The 20,744-nt window shown below is 42.1% G+C and overlaps 1 protein-coding gene and 1 long non-coding RNA gene across 4 annotated transcripts; one reads left to right on the top strand and one right to left on the bottom strand.

Annotated features, from left to right (window-relative positions):
• Window positions 1-4,833: 4,833 nt before the first annotated feature.
• On the bottom strand, window positions 4,834-15,957 carry OSGIN2 (oxidative stress induced growth inhibitor family member 2). 3 transcript variants are annotated; one of them, XM_072327588.1, is made up of 7 exons: window positions 15,662-15,957; window positions 14,675-14,782; window positions 13,402-13,556; window positions 10,295-10,431; window positions 9,185-9,376; window positions 8,541-8,632; window positions 4,834-6,642 (listed from the first exon to the last, which is right to left on the bottom strand). In XM_072327588.1, the coding sequence occupies exons 1-7, from the start codon at window positions 15,703-15,705 to the stop codon at window positions 5,598-5,600; spliced, it is 1,773 nt and encodes a 590-aa protein (XP_072183689.1). In that variant the 5' UTR covers window positions 15,706-15,957; the 3' UTR covers window positions 4,834-5,597. The 3 variants fall into 3 exon arrangements, with proteins under 3 accessions (XP_072183689.1, XP_072183687.1, XP_072183688.1); XM_072327586.1 differs by lacking the exon at window positions 14,675-14,782 and having other exon boundaries at window positions 15,662-15,833; XM_072327587.1 differs by lacking the exons at window positions 14,675-14,782; window positions 15,662-15,957 and adding an exon at window positions 15,211-15,412.
• Window positions 15,866-19,962, top strand: LOC140247712 (uncharacterized). The gene is made up of 3 exons (XR_011902748.1): window positions 15,866-15,984; window positions 18,174-18,361; window positions 19,348-19,962. It is a non-coding gene; the product is annotated as an uncharacterized lncRNA (long non-coding RNA).
• The last annotated feature ends 782 nt before the right edge of the window (window positions 19,963-20,744 follow it).

Here is a 20,744-nt window from a genome sequence, read left to right on the forward strand (position 1 = left end):
TTCCAGTTTGCCTACCATTTCCGTATCTCCCCAGCCAGCAGCATGCCCTACCATTTGCTTTACCACTGTTTGCACCATTCCACCTCTCAGGTCTGACTCTCAGAATCTCTCTCTCAAGCATTAGTTGCAGCACCAGATCAATGTATTTTCCTCCTCCTGAACACTGTACACCTTTGCCTCACCACATATACATGACTTGAAAGGCCAAAGGAGGTGGAGAACCCTCATCTGCCATCAGTTTTCACACCTGAAGATGAAACAAGGTTTGTATGCAAGCTTCAGGTAGGTTTATCATCTCATCAAAACTGAGGTTTTGCTCACAGCTCAAAAGGAGAATCTAGTTCAGCTGACAGCAGATACCATCTTCGTGTTATGTTTACACTGTACTTCTATAAAAGGATATGACCTAAGTGCACTTCAGCAAAAGCAGAAATAGTGAAGCCTGACGCTCTGCAATGTTTACCTGGTACTTCAAGCTCCAGCTGCTTTGCGTGAGAGCAGGAAGTGTGGGTGGGTGAATATAAATACTCAGCCCATTTAGAACAGGAAATCTGCAATCAGAGCATCAGAACTAACAGGAATGGCCAATATCAGAGCACTGACTCAGTGTTTTACAGATGTGAAGTGGCAGGATCTTGAAAAAGATCACCTCAGTATTCACACAACTGGTCCTACCACTAAACACGACACTCTTTTCTTCTGCTCGGGGCATCCTCTAGAAAGTCCACCTAATCTTTTGTTTCCTTGTCTCTAGAATTGTGGACAACATTCTTTATATATCTAGTTTAAAAATAATAATAAATGAATAATGCCAGGATTCTGTACTAGATGTTCATTGCCAGCATGCAAGTCCACAGGGGTCACCCAGGAACTACACTGAGTTTTAGTTGATTGAAGCATCCACCACAGGCAGCGTGGTTGGATACAAGCACATTGCCACTGACCTCATCACAAAGAGATGGAGGAGGAAAATGTAAATGTGATGAGTCTCCAAATCAAGTTACTAAAAGAGCTAAGAATATTGAGTATAAGTATGAATAACATACTTGTTTTTCTTCTAATTTTGTGAGTTGTAAGAGTTGGGCTTAATATGCCCCTTAGTGATCACTGCTAGAAAGTCACTTAGCACATAGACAAGTGTAGCAGGATGCCAGGGTACACTGACTGCACTGTCAAAACCATCCCTGGAAGAGCGCTTAGCCTTACCTCAATCACTACTTTAACACTTCAACTCAATCCTCGTTCCTTACACTGATGTATGATTTCACGTTTCCTAGTGCAATTCAAGCTTTGAGAATTGGCTCAGACACCTAACTCAGAAGTGTACCTATTCCCCCCAAAGGCCCTATTGTCTTGCAGAAAGGGCTGTTTGTAAAGCAGTATCTAACTTTGCCACCCTGGTGTCACCAAAGCCTTCCTTTGTCAAAGGCATTTCAGCTTCCTTTGTTTCTGCTCAACAGACCAAGCATTGTGGTAACCTCAAACAAAGCATGCATTCTCTTCCAGGTTGTGCAAGGAAAAAAGTGAATATCCAGAAAGTTCTTCTACCAGTTGAGCTATTGTGCTCCCATCTGGCTCTCACCCTCACCAAATAATCCTCGCTGGTAAGAGAACATCATAGCCAGGTGATTCTGTAATATTAGGAAAATGAAAAATGTAACAGTATAAACCTAATAGAGGATGGAAGCCCAACACCCTGTATTGCCACATGGGCTCTTTTTGACACCTACAGGCTTTCAGTTAATATTGCTCAGATTCTTTAGTGCTTTCTTCTATTGGTCCTTACCGGTCATGACTTGTTAATTAGCACGAGGAGTTGGAAGATTTCACACCCTTTCTTTGTTTCTCAAGAGCAGGTTTCCTAAAAACAAGTTTTCATGAGGTAAATTCCTTCTCTCTCCAGCTGGCCACACAAGACAAGCCTGCCTCAAAGTCTAGGTCTGTTCAGTGCTGCAGGAAGTTAAACCAAGTACCCCATTTTTTGTCTCTCACCTTTTTCCCCATTTAAAAGTTACAAGAGAAAACCTACAGCCACCTCTTTCTACAGAACTGTTATTTTTCATTAGGCAACTATCAGAAAGAAATTAATTGAAGAGTGCCTACACAACAGGCCAGAAGGACACCATGACACCTGCCAGCAGCCCCCACAGTGTTGAGGACTAGGGACCCATAACCGTGGGGGTGCTCTTTGGTGTCCCTTACTCAGCACATAGGCCGTTTCTGGAACCTATTCATCTGGGTCCTACGCTCTCTCCATATGCTCAGTGTAAAATCAAGGCCGGCAGCTGCAGGCAGTGCTTTCTCTTCAGAGACAGAACAGAACAGCCCTATGTTACTGTCACTACTGTGGATTTCTGCACTTACAGGGTAAAATGAAGCCAGAAGTTCATCCATCAGCCACTGGAAGCCAACAGAAACCAGGCCATTTGTTACTACCCAGTTACATGCCTTCATTCAAAACTGCCTATTATTAAATAATTACATACTAGGAAAACCTACCCAGATGCATCTTAGTCCCAGCTCAACACAGTTGGGAACTAATTAAAATAATCCTAGCAATAGTTGAGGAGATGCATTCAGCATTAAAGAACCCAGAACAACTAAAAAAAGACATTTCCCCACCAGTCTATTAGAAAATACTTAGCATGGTTATTGCACCTTTAGAAGTTCTATAAATCCAAACAAAATTCCTTCAGCTAACAGCTATATTCTTTCCGTATATTAGTAATAAAGCTTCAGTAATAAGCAACCTTTTTTAATGCTCAGTATTTGAGAACTTCTCTTCCTCACTGAAAGAAATGCTGAAGGAAGCAAAGTTTCCCTTTTGGGAACTATTATGAAAAAAGGAAATTTAAATACATATATTGAACATGTATATATTTGAGAACTGAGAGACAACACGCTTCCCCAAAGGCAAATATTCAGTGTTCCCTGCTAATCCATAACAGTCGCAGCAAGTGTGATACGATGCTTTAGGGAAAGCTATCCTGTGGACGAGCTGTCCTAACTGCATGAGCTTCTGCTTATCTTTTTGTCACAGCGTATCTAAGAGAGAAATGGAGCCCTCTCCAAGAAGTCAAAGTCAGAAACCCAAACGTAGGGCTGCAACTTCAGAACTGGCAGATCCTAGAAAAAAACAAACAGGGTGCCTTTTTGGAACACCTTCAGTTAAAGGCTATTATTTTTTGTATACCGACAGCCTAACAAGCACTGGGTAAATTCCTCAGCCCAAATAATGCATCTCATGAATTCTCATCTTAGAGATACTGAGGAAAAGAGGAAAGCAGCTAAGGCTCAAGGTGCTGTAATGCTGCTGTGAAAGATACCTGTATAGCAAACATAACAAACACCTCTGGCCACGTTTCTCTCACTATAAACACAGCCCATTAGCAGCTACAGCAGCTGAGGCTGGAGATTTGGCCACTCACGACCTTTTATCCTTCCAGACAAGTTTTTCAGTATATTGTTTCCTGTGTTTTGATGGCATTTTGTTTCATGTAATGAAGGGAGGTACTGTAACGTGCTGCAATATGCTCTGCTCGGCCACTTATACAAAACTGAAGGAATTTAATCACAGCGTAGATACATTCTCAATATGTTAATTGCAATAAGGTTTTGTAAGCAAGTATTTAGCAGTTCTAAAATACTCAGTTCTATAACCTGCAGTCTATAATCTAGCACTTGCAACACTAATTCTCAGTTAAATGATAAGGTAGCACAGATTTAGGATAGATTTATATACACAGTTCTCACTAACGAAGGCTAATTATAGAATCTCAATTCACTTATCAACAAAATAAACCTAGAATAATTAAAACCAGTCCAAATGCCACTATTAAAAATACGTTCACTGCTGAAAACCTACAGCTGAATCCAGTCATGTAGGCAATAAAGCAAACACGAAGTCTGCCCTCCTTATGCTAATGCAGTTGCCTCTAAAATTTATCAGTAGTAGCATCATCTCATAAATAATTCTGGATTTCCATTGAAAAAAAAACAACAACTCTCTTTAATCTTTATATACTTCAGCCTTTTTGACTTGACTTCCATGATCCAAGCCTAATTACCTTCCTCAGGTACATAAAGGCTGACAGCAGGCACAGAACTCAGTAATTCAGTTGGCACAGAAAACAGGCGTTTGTCACAATAGGCATCTATAACCTGGGAAAGTGACCTGGGGTACCAGCAAGCACTGGTAGTTTCAGACCAAGTCTAAACCTCATTTCCTCTCTAAAATCAACTTAACTTCTAATATGGAGATTTCAAACACGCAAATACAATGCCTTAAATGGACATGACATTCTTCAACACAGAAAACCACTAATGAAAAATTAAACTAAGAGTCTACCCAAATTAGTCTATGAATTAAACTGATTTAAGTGTTTGGTAATGAACTGAAGCACTTAACTTGAGAGTTCTGGAATAACAGAGAGCTGCTGCTTACTATAGTCAATCACTAGAGCACGTTCAGACCAAAATCCAACAAATGAAATCTAGACCTTATTGTTATGGAGGAGAAATGTGAAACTTCAGAGGTAGTTACACGTTAAATGTTTATATTTTACAGCGAACCGTAAGCCTTCATACAAAGTATGGTTGTTTTTGTTACGCTGGCTGTAAGATATAATCCTTTTCCATGGCGTTTGAAAAATACACAAGCTGAAAAGAAAAATAACCAATATTTGGCCAAATGGGAAATATTACCATCTACCACCCACCTTCATCAATCAAGTGATCCCAGTCTTCCTGAGCTAGGAGGCAAGAAGCTGAAAAGCTTTCTCATGTAGACTTTTTCTACCAGTATACTAAACATTCATTATACTGACACTGTAGTAAGAGCACTTCCATCAGTACTTTATTGTTCATGTTGGTGAGTTTTCTCAGAATATACACATCGCCGCAGGGGAACATCTCATGTCACGTCTTTCTCTACTCACCAAACTCTAGGCATTGCATGAGGAAAAAAACATGAATGGATTGTCAAATCATGCACTGAAGATTAAATGTGAATGCCTATTCTTTTATTCCAGTTACCAAATAGGGTCACTTGCAACTGCTGACCAACACTTCACTGCTTATGGAAAATCCTTCGTAAAGACCATTTTAGTAAGCGCTCATTCCAGGTATTGTTATGGCAAATAAATAAAATTCCCACTTCAAAAGGCTCCAAGTTTGCTTTCGGACCAAGAATCATTTTCTAACTTACTAACAGCCTTCTGCTTTTTGAAGGTAACTTAATTTCAGGATGGGAATATTTCATCAAGTTTGACACTAAAAGATTAACCCACCCTGGCATGCATTGCTTTTCCCAGAGGAAGTCTGCTCTTTCAGCTGAGCAAGAGATGACAGGTTAGGTCAGTAAGAGTTAGTCTCATATTCTGCTTGCCTGGAAGTAATTCCAGTAGAGATCAGTTGTAATAGCAGATCAAATTTTTGCTTTTTGAAAAGGAAGTATTACGGTATCAGCATCCTTCATCAAACAATACAAGCACAGGTTACTTGTATACAGAAATATGACTGCTAACAACTTTTGCTGTCAGTGAGGGCTTTGTTAGACTAAGTCTAGTTCCACACGTGAAAAGTTACTAATGCCTTATTTATGGCACCCCATCACCTCCTCCATCCCCACTTTCCATCAACTCGTGTTTCTTCTTTTGTCTTATTGCCAAGCATCGTGCGATGCCCAACGCACCTCCTTTTAGAAACCGCACAAAGTTGTCTCCAACCAGAGGACCTAAAGCAAAGAGGTTTGCTTCTTTAGTACATTCGTATGTATATGGATCTATCTCAATAGGATTCCCCTTGCACGTGATGGGCTGATTTAAGTGATGGCCTATGCCATGTCCTTGGTCCTTTAAAAAGAAGAGATTTGGGTGAGAACCTATCAGAACTAAGGCTACAGAAAACTTCAAAATTTTCTTCAGTCCAGAGGCACTCTGAAGAACACATTTCATTTCAGGCTTAAAAGAAAGTACATTGTGTTCAGGGAAACTAGTGTAAGCAGAATGCAGATTAGAGTCTCCGGTATGTGACTGAGTGCACATCATATGATAAACCTTATGGTACTCAGGGTAAAGCTTTTTAGGTAACTGTTTGAAAATCAGGCTCGAATCAGTAACTCTTCTACGAAACACATGAATTACTGGGATGTTGTTATTGTAGGCACACAGCACTGCATCGGCCGCAGTAAGTCCAGCACCCACAATTAACACAGGGTCTGCTTTCCCACGTAGCTTTCCTTTGCTTATAGCAGCTCCAAAGTCAGACATGGAATGAAGGACAAAAGGAAAATCTTCACCTTCAACATGCAGCCGGCCAGGAGAGTCAAAGGTTCCTGTGGCAAGAGCCACATTCTCAGCAAAGAGGCAGAAGGGCACATGAGAACCATCTGTTGCTCGCTGATAACCTCTGACTTCCCAGTTTCGCTTAATCAGCGGTTTCTGTCCATCTTCCATTTCCAAATGCTGCGTTGGAATATTTTCGTTCAGTTGACTTCTGTCTTCATCATCTCCTCGGTAAAGTCTGGATACTGATGTTATGTAAACATTGTCCCTGAAGTTTTTTTGGAGGCCCATGACTTTAACATAGTGTTTATAGTAACAAGCTATTTCCTCTGGCATTACTCGGTCACTCTTTATATTTCTGAAACAAAATTGAATGTTTCCAGTTAATATAAAGACCTTATCAATACTTTCAACATCATCTATGATCTACAACACAACAGTCAGATTTAAGAGCATTAAATCTGCCCAGTGTAATCAGCGTGGAGTTCACCATACTTAAACTCACTCGAGTTGCTGTATTTGTTCTCTTGATTCTTGATAAGAGACAAGCTAGCTTTTTCTTTTTAAGCAATGTAAATAATTATAATAAGTGCTAAGTTGATAAACACATCAAAAATAAAAGCTGCAGTGTTAAAGGAGGCCTATATGGAAGCATTTCACAAAATCACTTGAACATCACGACCATCTACAGTGCAACACCAGCTAAAATAGCACTCAGTGACTACTAGAATAAATATCATAAGAGCTAAGAGCCAAATTTGAAACTGTAGGTTTGGCATATTGCTTGCAAAGCATAATGAAGAAAAGAGCTTAACTCGAAAGACTCTCCTGTGAGTACAGATAAGTTCAGTAAGCATCAAATTAAGTAGCTCTGTAACAGAGAATTAAATCCAACCTGAATGAAAAAAAACAAGTATCACGCTGACCCTTAATTCACATCTGAATAGGATTACAATGACCAGATGCCCAGTAAAAAGCATCTTTGCACTGGAATCCTGATAGTACCTTATGTTTGACCTGTTTAGAAAAACTGAGCTGTCTGAGAAGTTGAATGAATCTGTTTGCTTCTTCAGAAGCACGCTCTAGGAATAAGCCAAAAGAAACAGCAGCAAATAACAGGTTAACCACTGAACTAAGCTTTGAAGCTTGTTTACGTGAGACAGCGTTGTTTATTCTTAACAATTCAAAAGACAGTGTATGTGCTTTCAATTCAGGTTACTGCTCTGAAAATCCTAATGAGGTCTTTAATGGATAGGATGAATGTCAGCGTGACACCTGGCATAAGAAATCTATTTCACATGGCTGTAAGCATTAATTATCATGGGTACTTTTAAACATGCCTGTTTAACTGTAGTAAAACAGTTCAGCATTTCTTTTTATATTGTAATTTTCAACAATACTATAAACAAATTAGCTTCAGATAATAAGCAGCTTATGGGATTTCAGTTAATGACAGTAATCTTGCCTCCCTATTATCTAAGAAAGCTACTAAACAACAAAGGTACAGTTTCTTCACTGTAAGTGTTGTCCTGAAATGAGTAACACTCTGCTCTTAAAGACACATGCCCAAGAAACCCTTCCACTTTTCTGCCCTATGCATCAAAACAACTTCCTTTAAGAAGGAAGTTGCTGGAACAAAGTTAGGAACATTTGTTTTAGAACAGGCTTAAGCAGAGTGCATTTGTTAACGCAGACCTTTGTGAACTAATTGCAGCTTCAAAGTAAACGCCAGGAGATTGTACAAGACAGTGTTTTTTCTTTAACTTGCTTTCCAAGGAACTTACTACAGGAAAGTAACACTGGGAAGTAATGAATTATTCTCTTAAAAGTACAGCTCATAGATTGTAACATTTCAGATGCTGCAGCTTTGTGAAGTAAATACGGAGAGGTACCGACTTCCTGAATTGTAAGCTAGTATCCACAGCAACTTAAGTTGCTCAAGCTGACATCCACACCGAAAGAGGAACTTCTGGTATACTTCGGTAGGTTTCATATGACTGAATCAGCTTACAGTAACAGCACTAATTTGAGAAATGTTAAAACACACCACTGCTGGTATGTCTGCTTTTGATGCACTCAAAGCTATTATATTCTAGCCAACTGTCATCAGTTTTCTTCCAGAGTACATAAATCATTTCCAATGCCAGGCAATTTAATAAACAAAAGAAGCTTTCCTGTAAAGAACGAAGCCCAAATGTTTTCCGGTTCTGCATTCTTTTACAGCATATTTCCCAGTACTTTAGGCAGCATGTTTACCTGCGCTTGCTGGCTGCCCACTCCTTGAAAGTGAGTCCAGGCAGTTCCATCCAGTCCCCAAAACTGATCGTTAGCATAGAGCCTTCCATGGCCTACAGTGGAGGAAAAAACCGCGATGCACAACCAGATGCATTTCAAATAGATACTTTTATGTGAAACAGCAAAGTTCTTCTCACTGTATTCCTTCAGACCGATATCAAAATACAGCCTCACACATCCTGATTAAATATCTTTGGCCTACAGTTCGATATTTTAATGAGCAGATAGGTGATCTAATGAAGTAGGAAGAGAGGACAAGTGAAAGGGAAAATAAAAGCAGGTTACTTAAAAATAATGTTATTTGAAACAAGAAAGATTAAATCAACAGGATATGGCCATATTAATAGATTTTGTATATTCACACCCAAGAACAATGGGAGAAAAGCTAGAGAATAACCTTTGTTATAATTTAAGCTAATAAGAAACACAAGACAGCAGTTAGACCACAATACCAACAATTAAAGAGTAACTTCTCCCTCTGCCAATTTTTAACACACTTGACCTTTGATAATGGAAACTGCAATTGCCACTGTTGACATTTAAAACAACCGTACTAAGAAAAGTCCTAAACCACAAAATTATCATGATATGAAATGTTTACTCACATGCCAAGCCCCACCAGGTGGTCCTTTACCAAGCACTACGTGGGGAATATAATTATGCTGTTCTAGCTTCCAGTGCAAAACGGATGGGTAGTCATACCCAAAGTCAGCATCAGGATGAAGCAGCGTATCAAAGAGCACTGCAACTGGGTTTGAAGAGCGTCCCTCAAGGCCTTCAGACAGGTACTCCAGATCCTGGTTTAAAAATAACTGCTGTGATTTACTCCTGTAACTCTGAATACAGTACATTTGCCTCATTTGAAAATTACATACTACTAATGTACTAACAGCGGGGCTAAGTGGTATTTTAAAGCCTGGGACAAATATCCAAAGAACAGAGTAACTCGCTAACATTTATATGTGCTGATAGTGGACTGCTTTATCAGAGAATTGATAGTATTTTCATGAATGTAACTTGAACACATATCTGAAGTACGTTACCAGCATGTGTTGTCCAACCTTAAAGCACCACACAACTGCACCCAAACTAGGACATGAGAGCCAGAAGGCCTGCATCAGCTCCTCGCTGACAAAGTGGTGCTTCAGACGCTTTTGGCAAGCAATAAAATCATTACAAAAGGCAAACTGTAAAACCCAAAAATGCCACAAACAAAAAGTTCTCTAGATCCACAAAACAAACTACCATCACAAACACAGCAGCCTTGGATCATGAGCCTCAGATCACTTAAATCAACAGAAGAACGTTATTACTGCACTGGAAATGCAATTAGCTAAGCAGGCTGCTTATACACATTTTTCTGCTATAAGAGAAGCAGTTCTCAGAATGTACCATTTTTCATCTGGAAGTGCCCTGTATATAATTTGTTAATGAGCCACTGAAGAAGGGATGCACTGAGTAATTCTATGATTCTGTTCTACTGCCCTTCAGTTTGCAGGTAAGAGCAGCACAGGCCAAGTGTTAAAGCTGGTTGGCTGAGGCCACACAGCTACTCAGTCTCATTCTTTGCAAGGTAAGAACATTAAGCCCTTTTTTCATCTACACACTACTTATGTAAGTTACAAAAGCATTTTAATAGGCTCGTTAAAGACTACCAGTCCATAATGCAGCTTGTGGTAGGAAAAGAGCTGAACAGGACAGCAAAACAAGCTTACCTGATCAACAATGGAAAGATGCCGTGCTTCCTCTAACTTTGTGTGGAGAATGGGGTTTGGATGTACAGCTTCAGGAGACAAATACGGCCTGTATCCAGACAGTAGGTATGAAAGACAAATTCCTGAAGGTCCATTTCCTATTAAAGAAAGAGGAAACTGTTTTAGAAACTTTAGGTTATTTCTATTAAGTAATTAAATAAGCAGCAATAAAGTTACAATGAAGTGGCATAACCCACTACCATCCTGATTCAAAGCAGCTTATAATTATCACAGTAAAATAACACCTGCCTTAGAACTTCCTCCAGATAAGCCAAGCACAGTTTTTACCAGGTGAGAAAAACATGTGTATGTCAATTAGCACTATGAAACAAAGCAAACATAAAGGGATTTTATACTTCAGCATGTGAAATTAAATGGTGATAGGACTAGAGGGAATGGCTTCAAGCTGCACCAGGGGAGGTTCAAGCTGGATGTTAGGAGACACTGCTTTCCCAAAGAGTGGTCAGGCAGTGGAATGGGCTGCCCAGGGAGCAGAAGATGAGCAGAAAGCTGAAAATGATCAAAGACAATGAAATATCACACACTCAGCATGACAAAGTAGATGCTGAGTGAAGACATGCATAGTACCTATGTAGCACAGTACAAAAAACTTGTATTGAACCACATTCAGCATTATGCTTTACTGCAACAATACCAATTCAAACATCTTTCTGTTGTGTGGCTTCCCATAGTTTATATGAATTATTGTAATTAATAGATGAACTTATTTTATAAAAGGTGTGAAATGGATGGGACCAAGATATTACTATAAGGAAAGTATTTATTTGATCAGCATTAAATTAAGTAAGGGATCACATTAACATACAAGTACAGTAGTGCTAATGTTGTAAAACCAAATAACAAAATCTCGGGCAAGTTAATATCAGAAAAATAGGTGTTATTCTATAGAATCTAAACATGGGACTATGTGCAGATATTTCCTCATAACCTGAGCAAATAACCCAGGCGGCACAGAGTTCCTTAAAGGCTCTCAATGCAGCTGTTGTGTGAGTATATGGCCACCAAAAAAAGTGTTTAAATGCCTGTGCATTATAAGACCATAAAGCACTGGAAAGGAGAAGAAAAAGCTGTGAGTTTCCATCACAGACATCTTCTAGATGAAGTTTACCTTTATGTACCTAGATTTGAAGTAGACAACCAACTTCAAACATCACTGCAAAGCCCGTTCTTTGGATCAAAACATCAGCCTGCATTGTGTTTACGTGTTAATGATCAATACCAGCGCACATAACAAAGTTTGGCACAAAACATTCTCTAGATTTGGAGCTCTACCACAAAATTTGCCAATTTTACCTCATTCAAATAGAATTTAACAGTTTCTTCCCATTTTCTTGAGCAAAATAAGGACAGCACAGAAGTTACTTAATCTTACCAGAGTACATTTGTACACCCTACAGTATAACAATACACTGCACAGCATAAGTCTAAGAACCTGATCTTAAACTGGGCATCATACAGGGGAGAAATGGAATGGTGAAACTAAAGAGGGCAACTGAAGTTGCTGTTCCATAATGAAGTAACTAATGAAATATGCCATATTCTTATTTCTTTATTTATTATGAGAACAGTGCAATGAAAAGATGGCACTAGGAAGTTTAAAGAATGTTAAATTCCACTCACGCAGGAATAGCACACAGGATTAGGCCAGCAGAGATTCTGTTTGTGCACACACATGCATGAAGGGAAAAAACAGTGGTGTTCTTCTACAATATTAAAGATCAATTTAGATCTCTCGTAAGGCTTCTTCAGACAGACAATGAATGAGAGAGAACGTGCAGCTGAGGGAGATAAACTTGAGACATTTCTCAGATGTATCTGTGAAATAACCTTTGGGTAACTTTTCCCCCTCCCAAGTAGAAATAGTCAAAGCAGCTGTGTTTGGTATCAGCAAAGAGGAAGGCATTGTAGACAAAGTAAGTACTGAGCACAGGTATTTGCATAACACATATTTGCAAAGCTAAACAGTGAAAACTGAGTCATTAGCCATATGGCAAACTTAAACTAAGGTTGATGAAATGCCAGGAAGCTGTTGCTCTTCAACTGCGATGCAGAACTTAGCGAGTGATTCACGTCTGTCACATTCACATAAAATATACTCCATGAGCACTATTTTAAGCCATTGTGAAGAAAGCTTTGAGAATGTGCACTGTACCAACACTGATCTTTCCAAGACATGGAGACTTTGTGTGAATGTATGTTGAAATATCTTCTCTGGAATCTCTCTGCCTGTTTGCACGTACAATTAAAGGTGTTGATTTGCTGTAGTCCCAACAGCTTTGGACTTTGGAGGTTTTTGAAAGCCTCTTTTATTCCAGACCTTCTCTTTATCCCTTCATCAACTCGTAGCATAAGGAGCTAGTAGACAGCTGCTGCTCGAGAGCCTTAGCCCAATACAAACCACCCTTGCAGCAACCACTATGCTGCGTACCCAGGGAGCCTGTTCCCTCTGCCATCCTGTCATTCAGCAAGATTTTACAACTACAACCCTTTAACTATTTCATTAGGACTACAAAGGATTGCTCTCAGCTGGCTGAACTAGCATGGATTCATTTGGTAAAAGACGGGACGATATTCAGATGTTAATGACAGATGCTACAGAGAAATGCAATTAATAAACCAAGTTAGACTCTAACCAATACACAACACATGCTTTACATTATGCTTTTCACTGTTCTGTATGACTTCACAAATTTTTAGCACCACAGCATCAACAATCTCCATGCAACCCAATGAAGACATTGTACCACTTTAACCAAGCCTTTCGTGATCAATGCTTGAATCCAAGCAGTGCTGCTAAGACTCATCTATCTGCTGCCAAGTAATGCAGCTCCATTTGCCAAATCATCATCTGAATTCAAATGTACTTTGGTTGCAAGAACTTTAATATGATTTGATGGCACTGCTGTTAATCATAATAACTATTTTTCTAATGAGCATCTTCACTGTAAGGATGTTAAGCATTATTCATTTAGTGATAAACGGCTTCATATAGCAAGTCTATAAAGGGGATGGCAGCAGTGAAGAATTTTAAGAGTCAAAAAACTCACCTATTATTACCACAGGCAGGCTAAGAGGAGAATCTCCAGGCAGAACGGTTTCTTCTAATAAAGGCATTCTTTTTATCTTCTTCCCAAGGCTGTCACCAAAATACTGGCCAAAGGAATTCAGAAGCTGTCCTTCAGTTTCAGAGCTGTTGTAGTTTCTAATGGAGAAGGACAGATGGAAGAAAACTGAAAATGAAACAGTTGTACTGGAGTCAAAACAACCTTCTCAAAATAAAGTTGCTTTTGATGCTTTATTTGACGAGCTACAGAATTAACAAAAAACAAACTAAAATAGATATGCTTCATCCAACCTACAGAATTTTACTCTCCAGAAGAGTTGTTTTCTAACAGCAAATCCAAGTCTATTTTCTCCTAGAAAGTCCACAGCAAGACAATAAAAACGGACAGATGGCTCCACAGAGACACAGCTTTCCAATTCAGTTTATACAAAGCCAAAGTATAACCAATGAACATTATTTGATCCACCGCACAGAAAAGCTCATTTTTCATTATCCCCAACAGAAGAGAAGACAAACCCTGCCTAACCCACAAACAACACAGAGACCAACCAAGCAGCTAAGATATACAAGCTGCGGCCCACATGGTTTCCTACCTGCTGAACGGCACACAAGACTTTACACCTACACAGCCTTGATCAGGTAGATGAGAAGCTAAAAGTCAGCAGTGACGCAAAACATTGAGAGAACTGTGATTCCTAGAAACCCTAGATGCAGACCATGGGGGTTTTAACCACGTTAAGAACATCTTTTCACAAGAGGACAATCAAAAGACAAACTAGATGCAAGTAATTGCTACGCACCAATCAGGTTAGCTACTGCATGACAGACTGCTCCCACCACTTGTCACCTCCTTAATTTGTCAGCTTTTTCTCTGCAACACCAACCTAGGTTCCTCACACAGTTCTTCATGCTCTAAAAATACACCCATACTAAAGGCACGTTTCAGACTGCTTGCCTCTCTTTATTAGCACCTACCGAAGTACTTTCAGGTCACCAAAGAAGCAAACATTTCATCAGCTTAGCTTAAAAGGCAACGGCAACTTAAAAACCTGCTTTTATTGTGACTACTTTGCATCTGTATTTCCTGCACCACAGGGAAAAAGTTGGAAATTAAAGATTTGACTGAGTTACAGCTGTGCATTGGCTTGTCACGACAATGGATGTGTGTTAAAGCACAAACCACACGTCAAAGTGAATAGAGAGGATGTTTAACCATCACACTGCTCTTTTAGGCAGGTGCAGGTAGGCTCCATTACCTGCCAGCCTGCACTCCAAGCTCACTCTGGCAGCAGCGCTCTGTGCTTTGCAGGTGGACTGGCAGAGAGCAGAGGGGGTTGAATACAATCTCCTCGCAGGATGGAAGGCTGAAACAAAAGAAACACCTGAAAAAATCTCTCTTGTGCAGAACTGAACTGTGCAGATCTGCCTGTGCATCATATTCAGTTCCTCAGCTATCACATGCACGAAGCAGCAGCACATTAGATGCATCTCCTTGCCTCCTAGGAACGGCACAGCAAAGCTTGGTAAGGTCCTGAATTAGGACGGTGGGGCACTGACGGCCCAGAAGCAAGCACCAGGTTTTGCATCCCGTTTTGCATGGCGGGGACCGGCATCCATCCCCATGGGATGCGCCGGCCCAGGGCCTGCGCTCAGCCCCCAGCCGGGGAACCGCAGCGACGCGAGGCTGCCAGACCCGGCGCTGACGCTTCCCTCTCGCTTTGTAGTTATTCGCAGTTAGTCAACGTTTCTAATGGAAGCGAGGGGGGAAAAAAAGAAGCAGGAAAGCACATACCACACGTAAACATTCTCTTCCCTTAGAAAAGAACAAACCGTTCGCTACAGCTGCCGTTATTCCCCTCAAGTTACTAACGGAGGAGCCTTTCTCACGGAGCACTTTCCGAAGCCCCTCACAACGCCGCGCGTAGCGGCAGGCTGACAGCAGCGGCGCAGCTGACGGAGATCTCGTCACGCAGGAACGAGTGACACCCGGTGCCAAAAGCGCACATCCCGCCGGCGGGCTGCTCTTATTTGCCGGCGGGGACGCGCGGTGCCCGGAGCGGCATCGCGAGGGCCGACGGAGGCGGAACGGCACACCACCCCGCGCGGCGGCGGGGCAGCGCGCTCCGCAGCCCGGCTCGGCGTCGCCCAAGGTGACCGCGCGGCCGGGGCGCCCCTCACATCCCGCCCCTCGCTCCGCACGTCTCCCGTGGAGGCCGCGGCTCCGGCGCCGCGCCGCCCCTCACCTGACGGGACCGGCCAAGGAGCAGCGGCAGCACCACACGGGCATGGGGGGCTCCGGCGGGCTCGGGGTGCCGGCGGGGTCCGGCGGCGGGGCTGCGGGGGGACGTCGCTCCGCGGCTCCCGCTCCTCCTCCCGCCGTCGCCACACTGGGGCCGCGCCGCGCCTCCTCCCCGCTCGCAGGCGGCTGCGGGTCACACGCGGAAGGAGGAGCCGCCGCCGGCACCGGGAGGGAGGAGCGGGATGAGAGCGAGCTTCCTCCTGCCCGCCCCGCAGGGAGATGCGCTACCGCCGAGGGAGTGGGCGGAACGCTTCGCCCAGTGATGGGGTAAAGAAGAACGCGTTTAACGCCCCGCGGGCGAAGGGGAGAAGCTTCCTCCAGCCTTCCCGCAGAGAAAAACGAGGCCCGCTCCCCACTCCGGCCCATACGGCCGCCCGCAGACCCTCCCATGCCGCGGCTGCCCCCGCCCTCCCGGCAGGCCGCGCCACCACCGGCACGGACACACACACCTGTGGCCGCCGCGGGGAAGCGCTGAGGAGCGGGACGAGGCGGGATCCCGCTGTCCTGGGCCTGGCGCTTCAACCCGTTAGGCCTTTTGTTATGTCGTGGGAGCTGCTGCTCTGGTTCTGCGGGAAAACTTGAGAAAGAAATGTGTTTCCTGCCTTCGTGCTGGGTTTTTGAGTCAAGAGCCACAGCAGGTTGTGTTTAGAGAAGGAAGTGCTTTGCTGTTGCTCAACTGACCCAGTGCTGCAATGCCAGCAGCAGGCACAGTGATCGTGCAGCCCCTCGTCCCATCCTGTATTTCTGCTGCACAGTCAGGTTTCACATGGGCTACTTCAACCTGGAGATGGGAAGGCTGTGGGGAGACCTCATTGCAGCCTTCTAGTACTTAAAGGGAGCTTATAAACAGGAAGTAATCCAACCCTTTGCATATTAAGTTAGCAACAGGACATGGGGAAATGGCTTTAAACTAAGAGGGGAGACATAGATTGGATGTTAGGCAGAAATTATTTATGCAGAAGGTACTGAGGCACTGGCATGGTAGCTGCAGAAGCCCCATCCCTGGAGGCATTTGGGACCAGGTTTGATAGGACCTTGGCAGCCTGAGCTGGTGGGTAGCAGCCCTGCAAGCAGCAGGGACTTGGAACTTTAAGGCTTTAAGGTCTCTTCCAATCCAAACCATTCTGTGATTCTATACAAATGTACATGTGGGTATTAGCAGAACAGAAAGCTAGCTATATTACAAGCTTGGTAGGCACCGTTTGGCTAATGTCCCCTGCTCAGAGCAGGGTCACATGCAGCCTGTCATCACATCCAGCTGATGTCTCAAAACACTGACAACACGGTCAGATTGAAGATCTCCAATGACAGAGACTTGACGGCCTTTCTGAGCAACCTCTGTGGGTGCTGACCAGCCTCACAATGAAACGTGCTTTCTCACATGCCAGTTTAATTTCCTGTGTTTTGAGGAAATGGAGAATCTTGATATAAAATCTCTTTCTCGAGTACAAAACACAGTGTTCTTCATGTTTACCTAACAGTGCCTGTCACGCATCTTTAGACCAGAATTAAGAATGTGAAGCTTCTTTTAGCTTGTCATTATTATTATTATTATTATTCTGCCTCTAAAGATTTTAAACAGAAGCTACCCTTACAAAACAGTGTCTTCAGTTCAAGAAGGTACATGAAGTACTTGCTTGTTTACCAGATAACACCCTACTTGAATAATACACCTTGTTTTATTAGAATCGTGTTCTCGTTTGCATCAAATTACAGGAAATATACAACAGAAACCTCATGCTTTGAGAAAACTGGCTGTAGCAGAAAGGAAGTTTTCCAGGTGTCTCTAAGCCATTTGACAGTGGGGTCAGATGACACTGACTTTGAAGTTGACACATGAAGGGCATACTCAGCTTTAGGCACCACACAGCCTTTGGTCACAGCCTCCTCTGTCGTTTCTGCCCATCAGTAGATCTGGCTGCCTAGGATATAACTCAGCTTCAGCTAGACTGGCATTATTATTAATTTTTGCCCTTGGATATGACTTTAAATAGAAGAGAAAAACAGCCACAACTGTGTCCATGCCTACAGAGTGTGTATTTTCCCAGCACACTTTTACATTTGAAATGGGAATTGTTATGCTGGACCTTCAGTTTTTAATACAAAAGAGGTAGACTGGAAAAACAGTATTTTATAAACCCATCACACTTCAAAGGGATTTCCATCTCCTGTTCCGCTCATTTCTGTTAGTAGATTCAGGCTGTGACTGTGTGCTAGGTGTACTACAGTTCTCTACGTTTTAAATCATGATGACCAGCTTAAAGTTCCTGTATTTCATTAACAATAAAATTGTGCATTTGCTCAATAAATAGTTTTTTAAAGTCAGCTGAACTTAAAAGACCATTTCCCCAAGTGTTCAGTCAGTGATTGTCAGTATGTGGAATATCACTTTGTTTACCACAAGGTTGTTTTCAATGTTTGTTTTTCTTACCCAAATCTTCTTGTTGATCAATTAGGTACGTATATGCACCAGCTTCCACATAGGATGGAAGCATCAGAGCCTGGAACTGGTATCTCAGGGGAACGTGAGACACATGACCTGGAACAAGAGGGCTTTATCTTCTGTGGCAAAAGCGGCAAGATCAGTGAGTAACTGAAGAAGACAACCTGTTGGTTGTAATGCAGCATGGGAAGCAACATGCTGGTAAGATTTCTGTGCCTCCACCCGCTGCAATGTGAGATTAAAGTATAAGTTGAGTAGACAATAGAGCTGTAAAGCTTCAAATGTCACTGCAGGAGTATGAGCAACTCTGTCTTGATAAATAATGCAGTATCTCAGTGCAGAGCTTCCTCAGGACAGATGTCTCATTGATAACAGACTTGTTCACTGTAACATCAACTGACTGAAAAATGCATGAGCTGCAAGGCCCAGTAAGCTACCGCGTAGTGAAACATTTTCAGAGACAAGCAAACAAGTCTGTAGCAAAGTTTGTACTCAGCCTGAGGTACCAAGTGCTGAAGAAAGTTTTGGAGAGATTAGGAAGGCTTCAGGTTATTTGCTTTTACTATTGTTAAGCAAGAGCAACTGAGAAGTGTAGCTGTAAGACAAGTCTCTGCATGGCTAAGGAAAAATAATGAGTCTCAATCAAGAAGCTGTGTAGCAAATAGGACAGATCATTCCAAAAAAGCTAGGTACTTACTGAGAGGGACAAATGCAAGGTATGAAGCTTAAAGAACTAGAGGGAATGGTTTCAAGTTGCAGTAGGGGAGATTCAGGCTGAACATTAGGAAGTATTACTTCTCAGAAAGGGTGGTCAGGCACTGGAATGGACTGCCCAGGAAGGTGGTGGAATCACCAAGCCTGGGGATGTTCAAGGAGCAATTGGATGTTGTGTTGAGGGACATGGTGTAGTGGGAGCTATTGGTAATAGGTGAACAGTTGGAATGGTTGATCTTTTAGGTCTTTTCCAACCTTGATGATTCTATGATTCTATGATTAAAGGAGCAGGTCTGTCTGATTCCTGGGGTCTTTTCATAGCCTGGTTTTCTTCAAGGGCTTCCCAGTGCTCATAAAGTAGTACTTGCTTGAAGAATACAGATGCAGTAAGTTCTGTGTCAAAGAATTAATAACACAAAGTAAATGACATGAGCATCTTTAATGGATTTTTTTTTTTTTTTTTTACTTTGCAGAGAGAAATTTGTCTGAATATCTCAAAAGGGGCTGTGTATTATTCTGGGATATGTCAGGATATGAGAATTCTGATGGTGTAAGGTCAAAACTCTCAGCCAAGGGTAGACGCTGTGACAGCATCATATGCACATTGAAGAGCATTTCATAATGCAGCACAGGACTGTTTCGGAAGATGGACAAAGTCACATTGGAGAAAGCCTGGAAGATCAGGACATGACAGGCCTAAATGATCTCTGGAAAATGGAACATATGGAAGAGATGGACCACGTGGGGTCTGCTGGTGGCATCAGTCTTGTAGATAGGATGAGAGCTTATAGATCCAAGCATCCATGCTAGCAGTTAGCTTCTTCTGTGTGTTTTTGGAAAAAATCAAGATAATCCTTTGCAAGAGAATTCTAAGTAAGCATTAGGAGATAGCAGCAAAGTAATGATGAGTTTTGCTACTTTAGAAGAAATAGGAGTCTTGCAGAGCCTTCTCCAGGTTGCTTCCCTGTTAGGGAGTTTGCTGAAACCAGCTTCCTAAGGCATGAATGCTTGAAAAAAACCTACTAGTAGAAGAGCTTGTAAAAATCAGATCGCATGTACTTAAGAGGAAGGATGAACAAAAATTCCAGAAAAAAAAAAAAAAAAGCACTTAATTATGAAGATAATGTCAAATTTTCCATTTACAGATGGTACAACGTATTTAGTCTCCTGCAGAGACCCAAGTGGCAGCTACTGCCTTGTTCTCACAGCCACAGCTGACACGTATGGACAGCTACCTTCAGTTGTACCCAGTGCTGGAGATGAGCCACTCTGGGCTACCAAATCATCCATAGTCTCAGGAAGATGGATGGATGGATGGATGGATGGATGGATGGATGGATGGATGGATGGATGGATGGATGGATGGATGATAACAACTTTCAGTCTTCTGAGGGATTTGTGACTTTGCCACAATGGTTCATCTCTGCTATGGTCTAAAGATGACATGGCTGGGAGGGAGAACAGCCAGAAGGGTTTTGGTTACCATTTGGTGAGTCTGGGAAGAAGCTAGATGCAAAAAGAAGCAGTAGAAAGTGGCATCATCCAGACTAGTGAGAAGTGGTAGGACTAGATCTTAAAGGCTTTGAGAACTGTAGAAATTGATGATTAAAACAAATGTACGGAAGTAAACATCTTGAAAGGTGTGCAACAAGTTCTATGGCATGTCTCCAAGGCAAAATATTCCAAATTGCCATAGATTTGTTTGCAACAGTATGTCTGGATGTGTGGGAAGCTCTGACTGAGGACATGTCCGATGGCATGTTCTAGACCTGTTCTGTACAATTAATCAATTTAATCCCTGAGGCAACTGTTTCGTTACTAGGACAGATAAACCAAGGCTGTATTGCATTTTGGATTCGTGACATGCTGT

The sequence above is a fragment of the Excalfactoria chinensis genome, chromosome 2 (genome assembly GCF_039878825.1).
Source record: "Excalfactoria chinensis isolate bCotChi1 chromosome 2, bCotChi1.hap2, whole genome shotgun sequence".
In the NCBI taxonomy this organism is placed as follows: domain Eukaryota; kingdom Metazoa; phylum Chordata; class Aves; order Galliformes; family Phasianidae; genus Excalfactoria; species Excalfactoria chinensis.

Bases quoted from the DNA above. Each gene is read 5' to 3' on its own strand.
- OSGIN2 (XM_072327588.1), bottom strand. From the start codon at position 15,705: ATGCCCGTGTGGTGCTGCCGCTGCTCCTTGGCCGGTCCCGTCAG. The intron at 14,783-15,661 runs GTGAGGGGCGGC...CTTTTGTTTCAG, and splicing joins TCCTTGGCCGGTCCCGTCAG to CCTTCCATCCTGCGAGGAGA. The intron at 9,377-10,294 runs GTAAGCTTGTTT...TTTTTAAACCAG, and splicing joins ATCTTTCCATTGTTGATCAG to GATCTGGAGTACCTGTCTGA.